A 12248-nucleotide genomic window follows, 5' to 3' on the forward strand; every position below is an offset into this window, starting at 1 on the left:
CTTCAACTTCAACCTATCTTTGTTCAATGCGCTCACAGTGCGACTTGGCCTCATCTAATTGGGTTTGAAGTTCAACATTCTTCTTCGTAAGGGTCTCAGCCTGCGCCTTAAGATTCACATTTTGCTCACGAGTCCTATGCATGATTGCATTATCCCACTTACAAGCATCTGCCCAACGCTTGCATTCTTTGGCAGTGGTCTCCTCCAGTTCCTTAAGCTTCTTCCTCGCATGCAGCGCGCCCCACTCATCGGTCTTCTTCTCAGCCTCGAACTTTGCCTGCTTCTCTACTAACTTAGCCTTAGCAGCTTGAAAGAGTTTCTCATATGCAACCAAGCGAGACCTGGTTTCCTCTAACAAGGCTCTTTCACGATACATTGTTCTCCACTCGCGCTTAATTTGTTTGCTGGTGGAAACTTGATAAGCATTAGCAAGGAGATGTGAGTGATATAACTGACTGTGTGAGCATTTCTTCTAATGGTTCACTTCAGTAGGAGGGAAGTGTAGGATCATGAAACGACCTTAATGAGTCGATCAGAAGAGGTCTTAGACTGAATCAGAGGCGGAATTCATTGATTCAGTCTTTGTTTAGCTTGTATAACACTAGAATCACTATTAACTGTCTCTTGTATTGATTAGAACTCGTTTACAGACGAGGAGACACTTCGACAACACTTCGGCGTCGGAAACAAGAAGATTACAACTGATTTTGATTGTATGGTATTTATTGGTAAGTAATTCCACTTGAACATGCTCTAGCGGAATTACATCTCAAGCGGAATCACCACTTCAAGCTGAATCACTTGATTACGCTTGAAATGAAACACTTGATTTCGCTTGTAATGACCATGTGTCATTTCAAGCGGAATTACCCATAAAAACACATTTCCTCGTTTTTCGTGCCCTGATCTATCAGTTCTAACCTAAGACTCGAACGAAGATGAAGTCGACAGACAACTGCACCAACAGACTCCCCCTTGAATGTTGGCGGAATCTTCAGTGAGAGTTTTCAACATGACGACTCTTCAATCTTGATCGGTCTTCTTTCTTTCTTAGCATGAACCATGATCTTCTCTTTGGCTCTAACGTCGTCAGACTCCCCCTTACCTCATGCTGGGATCGCTGTCTGGAATCAGCTATCACCTTGAGATCAATCCCTGGCTTTATCTCTGATTAAGCTCTCCACAGGTTCTGAATTGCATCCTGGCTTTCCGTAGCAACAGGATCAGAAACCTTTCTATCACCTACACACATCTCAAACACTCATAAACAAATTTTCTCATTTAAAAAAACTTACCAAAATTTGAAACATTCTAAATTCTGATTCAAATTAATGAATCATCTAAACATTTCAAAAATTTCCAACTCAAACACTCTTTTCCAAACCATCAGTTCGTGATGTTTAGCCTTTGAATTTTGAAAATCAGCTCTTCATCATCAGTTGTCGAAAATCTTTTTGGACTTTTCAAAATATGTAAACTAAACAGAAATTTAAATGCAATAAAGAAATATTACAGACACTATTTTTGTGAGTTTGTGTAAGTGGATCATATCAGTTTATGTGAACAATCACTAGCACCGTTAAGCTTTAACATTTTCAGTTCTAAACGATTCACATAGATTGACAATATTGTTGTCCACATAAACTCAATCTAAAAACTTTCAAAATGCTTACCGATACGTTAAGGTATATTAATTATGCACTAAGTTCTTATGGAGCCCACGATCTCAGCATATCCCCTCATCATGCAATACACTTACTCAAGTAATGCCTTTAAACTTTGTTCAACTGTGATTTGTGCGAAAACAACGCAAAATGTTTAAACATTAACAATCAGGTCGATACTTCCGTATACGCAGAGAAAGTCCAACGTTTTAACAAAATAAAAAATTAAAAACAAGTTGAAATTGTTTAGGCTTTAACCACCAGTTTGATACTCATGTATACGCAGAGGTGATCCAAAGCTTAAACAAAACACCAAAGAAAATAACGCAGAACGTTTAGGCACTAACATCCAGGTCGATACTCACGTATACGTAGAGGATGTCCAATGCTTAAACAAAATAAAAAAATAAAACAAGTTTAAGTCTTTGCAAAAGAAATACACAATCACGGTTGTTGGTGCACTACATCTGTCGACTTCGTCTTGTATCGAGTCTTAGTCTTAAGAATGTTAGATCAGATGTCACTATGTGGGAAATCACATGGTCAGATGTCACTATGTGGGAAATCACATAGTCTGATGTCACTATGTGGGAAATCACATAGTCAGATGTCACTATGTGGGAAATCACATGTTATGATTTCGCTCATAAGGCATTAGATAGGGGTTTCGCTCATGTGAACATGGTGATTTCGCTCATGTGGACATGTACATTGGAGCGAAATCAGGAGCCTTATATATAGGGTCTCTTGAGCGAAATCACATAACAGTTGTACGATTTCCATACCGAAGTACTGCCGGTGTGAAGACTGCTTGTAATTGTGTTAATATCAATACAATCAGTAGTTAAAGTGAAGAATTAGCTGTTTCTAGCTTTGTTTCTTGTTATTCCGCACCTGAAACAGAGTAGAACACCTCTGAACGACTCGTTCGGGTCAGATCGCGATCCTACAACAGTGTCATTTTCAGCAAAGTTGTGAAAGCTCACAAACTGAACCAGTTTTTATGCTTTTTGGCATTCAGCGATTATTGAGCAGGCACGCAGTCACGGAGGACAAAACTAAGTACTATGCTTTCAACCATGTTTCCCACTAGAACTAAGCATTTTCATTTATGTTTGTATCGTTATTGCAAATCTACTAGTCTAGCTGAGCCTATCGTCACATCTTTAGTGAGACCGTTTATCACTTTTGGCATTACATTTCTTTAGCATGCTGTGATAGTCCACTGATTTACTATCATTTCCTCTTGTATCAACAAAACTCATTTTTGAATTTTCAATGTTTTTTGAATTTTTCAATGTTTTTTACTTTTTCAAATTTTCTAGTTTTTTTAAAAATTTTACTCCCCCTAAAATCAAAATATGTTCCAATTTTGATTTTCTGGGAAAATTTGAAATAACCTGTACAAACTTGACAACTTGATGAAAATCACTTCAATTCTCCATCCACTTGGCATAAACAATCAGAACTCCCCCTTACAACAAACTATTTTCCCATTATGATTTCAAAACACTTAAGTTTGTTTTAATCAAAATGGTTTTTCCGGAAAAAATTAGTTTGTTTACCAACCACTTGTAGGTTCAGGGTCACATCATCACTTTGTTCTCTTCATCCACATGTAAAGATTTAGCATTTCCCAATTTTCACTAATCATTTGTATGAAAGAAAAATCAAGTACAACTTAATGTCCCTGATTAATCTTTTGAAATTCGAAATATCACCGCAGTGAATTTCTCAAGAAATATGCTGATTCATGTTCCACGCTTACCAACCTGGGAACTCTGGCAAGTCAGGTTTTTCATTTAAACAGATTCACCCAAGCCTGACGGTCCTTGGGTGATTTTGAATTCTTGTTCAACAATGGTGGAAAATTTGCATCATCCATTGTTAAACCAGAATTCTCAACTTTTACCTCAACACATGGCTCTTCTGGTTTTGATGAACCAGATTCATCGCCTGAACATGGCTCTTTTGACATTGAAGAGTTAAGATCATTGCCAACAACTGGCTCCTTTATTTCCGGTGAAACAAATTCATCACGAGGAAGTGAAAATTTCACTTTCTTTGTTTTGTTAATCTTTTGATTAACCACTTTCTCTTTCTTCAATACCCCGTTAGTCCTCAGATTTGTATCTGATGAATCTGTTTTGCTAGACTTGTCATTCTTTGGAGAGCAAGACGATTTATCATAACTTTTATCTGTTTTACTAGTTGTATCCAAGGACAAAATCCTTTCCAGATACTCTCTCGCCTTCTTCCTCTTCTTCCTCAGTCTGTCTTTCTGCCCTTGTGAAAGCTTCACTTTCTGTTCGTGAACTTTCCGTTCTTGAACTTTAGGTTCTTGAACTTTTTGTTCTTTGGGCTTGACATAGACTGATTTCTTTGCCACTTTCTGAGATTCAGCCCTCGATCTTCTCTTTGACCTCATTGGGCATTCTCTGGCAATGTGTCCATTGATTTGGCAGTTATAGCATCTTCTCATCTCATAACTCCAACTCTGGCAGTTAACAGCAATGTGTCCCTTCACACCACAAGTGTAACACACTCTGTTATCGTACCGTTCACCACTTTCACACCAAATACTTAGATCATAGCATTGTTTGGCTCTGTGGTAATCATCACTCCTCCTAAAAGCTGGATTTGGCTTTGAAGCACTGTGGTCAAACCTGCACCACTCATTACCAACTGTTTTTGAGTTTTCATTTTTCAATTTTTGTGATTTTTGATTGCGATTGGATGATTGATCTGATGAGCTTTTATTTTCTTTTTGAACAATCTTCACATTTTCCTTTTTTTTGTTTTGATTCCGCATTCTTTTCCAAAGGTTTCTGCTTTGAACATTCACCTTTTTCTGTAGAATGCAAATTAGTTTTCTGAAACTTTTCTTTTAATTTCAAAAATAATTTCTTTTTCTCAATTTTTTCATTTTCATCATCAGATTTCTCATCGCAATCTTCAATTTTGACTTTGTCAAAATTTGTGACATTGTTACTTATTGGAACATAATTGATCGGTTTTGGACAAGGATGATTCAAAACTCTGATGAGGTCACAAAACCTTTCAATTTCTTTTCAAGCTCATTAATTTTAGTTCTTGAATTCTCAGCTTCATTTTCAAGCTGAGATATTCTCTCAAGATGAGACTTGATTGTTTTTTTATTTTTAATTTGATTGTTTTCAAGAACAGATTTTTCATTTTCAAAAACTTTTATCTGTTCTTGAAATTTTGTTTCATTTGCTTTCAAATTTTTGTTTTCAAGCTTTAACCAGAAATCTTCATTTTCTGAAGATTTCTTTTTGCTTTCAAAATCTTTTTCTTTCTCTTTCAAAACCTTGTTTTCTAATGTCAAACTGTTTAAATCACTTAACAGTTTAACATTTTCAGATTTCAAATTCTCAGAATTTTCTTGTATTTCAAGAATCTGTTTCTCATCAACTTTCTTCTCATCTTTCAAAGCTTGAATTTCCAATGTCAAACTCTCCACATTCTTCAAGAGTTTTATATTGTCAGCTTCAGATTTTTCACATTTGGTGCACACAGATTCAGAACTAGATTCTTCTTTCTTTGAGATTTCCTTTGTTTCCATCTTGTATGTTCCTGCACAAAAGAGTTTAACGAAATCAAAAGAATTCATACTTTCATCGATATAATATTTCCTTTTAATATCATATTTCAAAATACTCTTTGTTGCAAGACACACACGAATTCTTTTATCTATTTCAGCAATTACATCCAATTCCATTTTTTTGTAAATTGTTTTCCATTTCATTCATCAATTCCTTCTTTTTCCTATATTCCTTACAAAACTCTGCATTAACCTCATTGAAGAACTGTTTTGGATAAAGTTCTGGAAAAAAAATCCTTCTTTTTTAGTTCAAACAAGAATTTATCCCATTTATCAGGTAATGCATCTGCCAATTTCGATATCTGTTCATCATTTGATATTCTAATATCATTTTTCCTCAAATTGTCTATTAAAATTTTAAACCGTCTTTCCAACTCATCCAACGTTTCATCCTTTTGACACATAAAATGTTCAAAACTTTTAACCCAAATATCCACATTTACATTTCTATAATCACTATCCAAATTTCTCATATACCAACTATTTAAACTTTCAAGATAATCATTTTCTTTTTCATCAAACATTTCTTCCATATTTCAAACAATCCCGACAAATATCACACAATTCAAAATTTCAAGTGAAAATTATCAAGTTCAAACGAAATTAATTTTCAAACTGAATCACACTTCAAGCGAAATAACACTTCTTTCAAGCGGAATAACACTTTGAAGCGGAATCACCAATTTCGATAGAACTTTTAAGCGGAATTACCCACAAAAACACATTTCCTCGTTTTTCGTGCCTTGATCTATCAGTTCTAACCTAAGACTCGAACAAAGATGAAGTCGACAGACAACTGCACCAACAGGAAGGCACCCTTAAACCACTCGCGAGAAGTGGCAACTTCACCAAATGTATCTCCCTGTTTAAGTTTCCAAATGGTGCATGAAACTCACCTACCAGACTTTCATCATACGAGCAGTAATAATAATCACCGGGAGTCTCGTTAGGGAGAATGGGAGGTTGGCTCAGCACGCCCAAAAATAAAGGGGGCACCACCCCTAGAAGCGTCAATTCCATCACCAGTCCCGCTGGCACCTACCCTCTTCGAGCCAAGAGCATGAACAATAGCTTACGCTTGCACAACTTTCTCTACCCTCCCGGCTTCTTTCGTCGTAACATCACCTTCCTCACGAGAAGCATGACCCATTGTAGATCCCTTAATATGAACACCTTATTTCTGAACACCCTAAACAATGTTCGCTGGTGCGCCAACACCTGAGTTCTCTGCACCACCAGAGCTTTTAGCATGCTCATCACTAACAACAACATCTTCGGGTTCTACTATATCAGCTTCAATCCTCACCAACTCTGGCTCCATTTCGCGCCTAACCTTCGATGCGCCTTCAATACTTTTTTTTTTTGAGGAAGTGGTTAGATGAGGTGGGGTAGGGGAGGAATGCTGGAAACGGGCGTAGCCTTTGAATAAATGAATTTTAATTTTTGGCTATGAAAGGCTTGTCCCTACATATAAGGTGACATATGTTACAAATCCATAGATGTAACACAATGAGAATAGAAAAAGACATGCCTACTTACCAGGGGAGATCTTCGACATGAATGACTTCAAGTAGCCCTTCTTCCCAATGGTGGAGGCTTGTTGGAAGGTAAACTTCATTGTAGCAGGTAGGTAGAGGGTTCACATCCCCTTCATCACCTGCCCGCTTGCTAGAATTCTTATGTGTTAACTCCCTCACAGGGATTTCCCTTGCATCAGTGGGAGCAGAAGTAGGGTTGCACCAGACGGATGGCCCTCCGAAGTCGTGCTACCCGCGCTGTTGCTCACACCAACATCAACAGTCCTCGAGTTTCCACCTGTAAGTTCAAGCTCCTCAAAGGAGTCAGCCATGACAATATAATCGTCTAGTAAACTCCAACGAGCTAGTAATGTACCTTTTCGTGAGCCAGCATCAGACACTTTAAACAATTCGGCCTTAGGGTACATGAACTTTTCCTTGATACGATCATACCAATGTTGTTCCCCAGCACACACATCCCTACCACCAATGACCCCTCGGCAGTCCTCAATAGCAATAAAAAACAACGATTTCTCTGCATAAAGCAACAAGTTAGAAACTAATATGAGTGACACAAATAAGCAACCAGTGAGGTCGCGCGAACTTACTAATGGCGGCTACCATACATACAGGTATATCCATGCTCTCAGGTTTCCAGCGGTCGCTCATGCCAGCAGCAACGAGCATTTTCTCCCCCAAAGTTATGACACCTAGTGTAAACATTATAACATACTAGATGTCAGTGATTGCGCTCTAAATTTCGGGACGCAATTTCTTAAAACTTGGGGATAATGTGACACTTTGGGTTTTCCTGCACGTTTCTTTTATGATTGTGACTATGGGATTTAATAAACAAGGATTATTTGATAATTAACTGATTGATTATATGTGAAAATGTGTAAACCAAAAGTTATAATAAAATTATTTATGATAATATACGTGAAATGTGTATGTATATAAGTAAAATCGAAACCCCTCGGTTTCGACTTGAGACCTTATGTTTCAATTCGAGACCTCTGGTTCCAAATACCCCTCATTGTTGGGCTAAGGGGTCATGTATTCATGGTCAGGCCCAGATGGTACAAGCCCACTCGAAACCCTAATAGGGTGCAACACCTTCTTGTGTATTTAAAGGAATTGGCAGTCGACATTGAGAATGTTGGCAACTCTCATCATTGCTCATCAATCCCTAAAACATTCTCTTATTCTCTCTCTCTCCTTGTCCACTTTCTCTCTCTAAAAACCCTAAAGCACACAAGATTTCTTTCCTTCTTCTTGATCTTGACGACAGCCTTCAAGACATCATCAACTCACCACTTTGGAAGCTTTATATTTGATTTTTCTACACATTCTCATACTCAATCAAACCGGTTAGTGAAACACCTTCATACTTGTTAGGAATACATGCTAAAGGATGACGTTGGTTAGTGATTTATGTGTTACATGATAACTGTTTCTGTGTAATATGTTGGTATGTTGATAAAATCTGTTTGATGCTAGAATGTAAGGATTGATGTAGGATTTAGGAGTTTGCCATAGCAAATCTTGGATCTTTACGAATAATGATGATGAACTTGTGCATGAAACTGTTTGTGATGCTTGTTTTAATGAAGAACCTGGCTTGGTTTAGGTATGTATGATGGTGATTCAGTAAAAAGATTTGATCAAATGGTCAACATTGTGATGATTCATATGATAAATAGTTATATGTTCCTGATTTTATGTTATACTGAGGTTAGATCTGTTCTCATGATGAAACCTGATGAACTGTTTGAATGTTCTAAAAATATTTGAACTGTTGTGCTTTGATCTTATTTAGGTTCTATACGAAATAAAATAAGTGTTAGTGCATTCTGATTGGTCTATGCTAAATCAGATAGAGGTCTTAGAGGTTCTGGCTCATATTTTGAGTTGAAACCTGATTTCGACTCAGGATCTTCTCGTTTCTGACTCGAAACAAGACACCGTACATCATGGGACTCGAGACCAGCCTGGTTGCGAGTCGAAACCTGTCCGGTTCCGAATCAAGGCCTGACTTGAAACCTTGGTTTCGACGAATGACTTAATAACTCGAGATCTCATGGTGGCGACTCGAGATCCTTTTGGTTGCGTCTCGAGATCTCTTGATTTCGAGCCGAGACCTCATGGTCTCAATGGATGTCTTCTTATCAGGCCCCACTTGCAACATTCATGCACTTTGGGCCACACACTTTCTGATTTTGGCTACGCATATTGTTGGGTCACACACTTAGAAGACCTGTGTTTTAACATCAGCGTGCTATTGTTCACAGAATTAGGTTGTATTCTTGTGAATTGCCTTGCGTTATGAAATGCATACTACTTATGTATTATGTGTTGAATACATGTATACGTGACTTTATGAATACGAACCTAACTAGTTATGGTAACAATAATAGGACGTGATAGACCAACTGTTTAAACAAGTAAACTATCTGCCGAGCAAACCAAGGTGAGTTCACACACACTAAAAGCATGTGTCCCGGGGGGACACGTATGAACTACTATCCTTTAAAGGATACTTTTAAACTACTATTCCCTGGGGGAATACGACTGAATACTTTAAACTACTATCCCTGGGGGGATAAGTTTGGATATTAATTATGAATCATGACTAGCAAACTAAACGAAACTCTATCATGGAAAGTCCCCGCTTACAATACCGATTAATCGCCGGGGGTGAATGGGATATTAGTTGATAGCGCTATTAGGTTTGACAAACCTCACACCGTGACCGAGGGGATCGGGCGTGAACTAGTAGGCCTTGCAACTTGGTCAATGATGATAGACATTGACTCGGGGCACAATAACTCAACGTCACCAGTTTCAGTATCTACAGTTTAGTGAGCTTATAGATGGGGTAGCTCCCCATAACGTGATTATAAATACCTTATCTAAACAACTTACGTTTTCGAAATTAAAATTGGAAACCTCGTAAACTCGCCAACTTTATGTTGACACCCTACTACATGCTTTGTAGGTACACAGTGACTTAGGAGCTTGCAGCTTGGGGAAGTGTAGTTGTCTTCTTAACCCATATTGGGTTCTTTTAAGAAATATTAACTGTGAACTTATGGTTGAACCATTTTTACCTATGCTTCCGATATTCTCTTAAAATATTGTTTGAACATAAAAACATTGGACTTAAACTTTAATTGTCACTAGTTATATTGGTTTGGTGGAACTATTTTACTATTATTATAATTGTTCAATATGATTGGTGGCTTGATCCTGGTAAGTAACACGCCTCGCGGTAGTATTCTGCATGTGGAATTTGAGGGTGTGACAAAAGCCTTGTTAGGAAGAGCAGGCAGATTCTTATACCACTCTTCAGCCTTTGGAATGGGTAGAGTTTTGTTTTTAGTCTCTTCCGTCTTACGAAAGGTCATTGCTATGAGAATCACCCCATCACGAACATAGAAGAATTTACCCTTCCAGTCATGATAGCTCATTGATAGCGCAAACAAAATTTTCTTTGCGCCACCACGTAAGGAAAAAGAATAAAAGCCCAAGTTGCATTGCAACTAACAGAAAACCCTAAAGCGATCAACTGTATGCTTGATGCATTGAGATCAAAAACAGAACTCAAAGTGTCGCACTTGTACCATACCCAATATGCTAAGCTGAGAAATGTGGAATTGATAGAACATCAATTTCACTGATGCAGTTGGTTGCTGGTAGACGGAAGTTACCATTATGGAAAAAGTCAGAAAAAGAGTAATATAACCGACCGGATCGTCGGTGGCGGTCAGACCGGGAGAGGGATAAGTGGCTCCCTGAACCTTCAGGAAACTGAGACCTTATACGATTTGTTCAAATGATTTCCCGTCCCATTTAATCGGTGGCATGCCGTCGGCCACCTCTTCAACTTCCACTATGTCCTCCGGATTTGAAGAAATGGACATCTTCAAGAAAATAATAGAGGACCTTCAAACTCTCTGGAAGTTTATGCAGATCTTTAAGAAAACAAGCACAAAGGTTGAAGACGAAGAGAAACAAGAAGTAGATTCAAAGGAAATGTAGGTTTCCTCTTAACCTATCGTCCAATATTTATACCCATCTTATGTAATGCGATAGGTAACTGTGCCACCACTTGCAGCACAGGCCCAACTACAGGGTGACACGTCAGACGAGAAAACCAGAGTGACAGTTTCCATGCGCGTGTGACAGTCATTCGCCTGACATAAGACGAAATGACATGACTGACACTGTGACAACATGCTTTGCATAATGTGAGTAGTCACATCAACCGTACTCTTCTCACCAACCCTATTAAAATTATTAGGATTATGTTTTTTCCTCTCAAAGAATCTCATAAACACGCGTGCCATATCAAGCTATATGACAAGTTCAAAAATGTGCTTCATACAAGTCAGAAACCCCAGGAGCAAACATATTGTTCTAGACCAGAGCTCCACCCACTTGCCATTCACGCATGGAAGAAGCACTGGACTAGGGGGACTTGAAGGGGTATGATCCTGGATCCTGCGCCTGCACACGCAGCCACAAGCAGGCAACGCGTGCATAAGACTTTTCCCAGCTTAAAATCGACACAATACTTAGCCATTCGCATTTGTTCGGTGCAAGCTTTATACGTGCAATCATGAGGATGCCAACTAAGGATAATACACTCTATACAAATGGCAGAGCATGCAACCAATCATCGCATGTTAGGCTATGATCATTCAACCTCCATGATGAGGAATCGTGTAAGAGATAACCAGTACAAAAGGATGGTTACGTGTAACCAATCAGGTTGCGCCATTCACTGCTCCATGATCTCCACTCATAGCTGATGACAGACCCTACATCAAGGACGTCCCTCAAGCCACGTGACTCCAATCACTGTGCGCCAACACCTTGATCCTTTGCATGCACTAACGATCGTGTGAAAGGAGGCAAACAAGATATTCCTTGATGGAGACGTCTTGCCTAAGGCCCATCAGCCCATCTCCTTCCCCACACTCTCCGGCTATAAATAGTGGACCTCACCTCCAGATTAAAGCATCGCTTCTCTCACACTCGCATTATTAACACACACTTGTTATCCTTAAAACAAGTTCTTATTCCCACGTTGGAGGGTGGTTACAAGGAGAAACCCCCACCACTCCTCCTTGTATTGAGCTTCACGGTGGTGTGTCGTTTTGCAGGACCAACTTACGATCTAGAAGTCGTTAGTCGAGTAAAGAAAGAAGATTAACCTTTGTGAACAAGACTAATCCCACTAGTTAAACCCACGGGTTAACTTGGTGTATCTTCAATGATAAAAAGAAAGAATTACATAAATAAACAGAAAAAATGCCTAGTGCTACTAGAGGAAGGACTCAAACTTGCGACATGATGGGAATAAAGTAAAAGCTACGCACCGCATGAGTACTACCATGTTTGTGTAAGGTGTTTGTTGGTATATGTGTGTGTGTGTAT

General features: G+C 38.6%; 1 protein-coding gene across 1 annotated transcript; it reads right to left on the minus strand.

Annotated features, from left to right (window-relative positions):
• Positions 1-1171: 1171 nt before the first annotated feature.
• On the minus strand, positions 1172-5406 carry LOC110876163 (uncharacterized G-patch domain protein DDB_G0278987-like). Its single transcript, XM_022124339.1, has 4 exons — positions 5346-5406; positions 5041-5261; positions 3609-3828; positions 1172-1242 (listed from the first exon to the last, which is right to left on the minus strand). Exons 1-4 carry the CDS (start codon positions 5404-5406, stop codon positions 1172-1174), a joined length of 573 nt encoding a protein of 190 aa, XP_021980031.1.
• Positions 5407-12248: the final 6842 nt, after the last annotated feature.

Source organism: Helianthus annuus, chromosome 3 (genome assembly GCF_002127325.2).
Source record: "Helianthus annuus cultivar XRQ/B chromosome 3, HanXRQr2.0-SUNRISE, whole genome shotgun sequence".
Classification (NCBI taxonomy): Eukaryota; Viridiplantae; Streptophyta; class Magnoliopsida; order Asterales; family Asteraceae; genus Helianthus; species Helianthus annuus.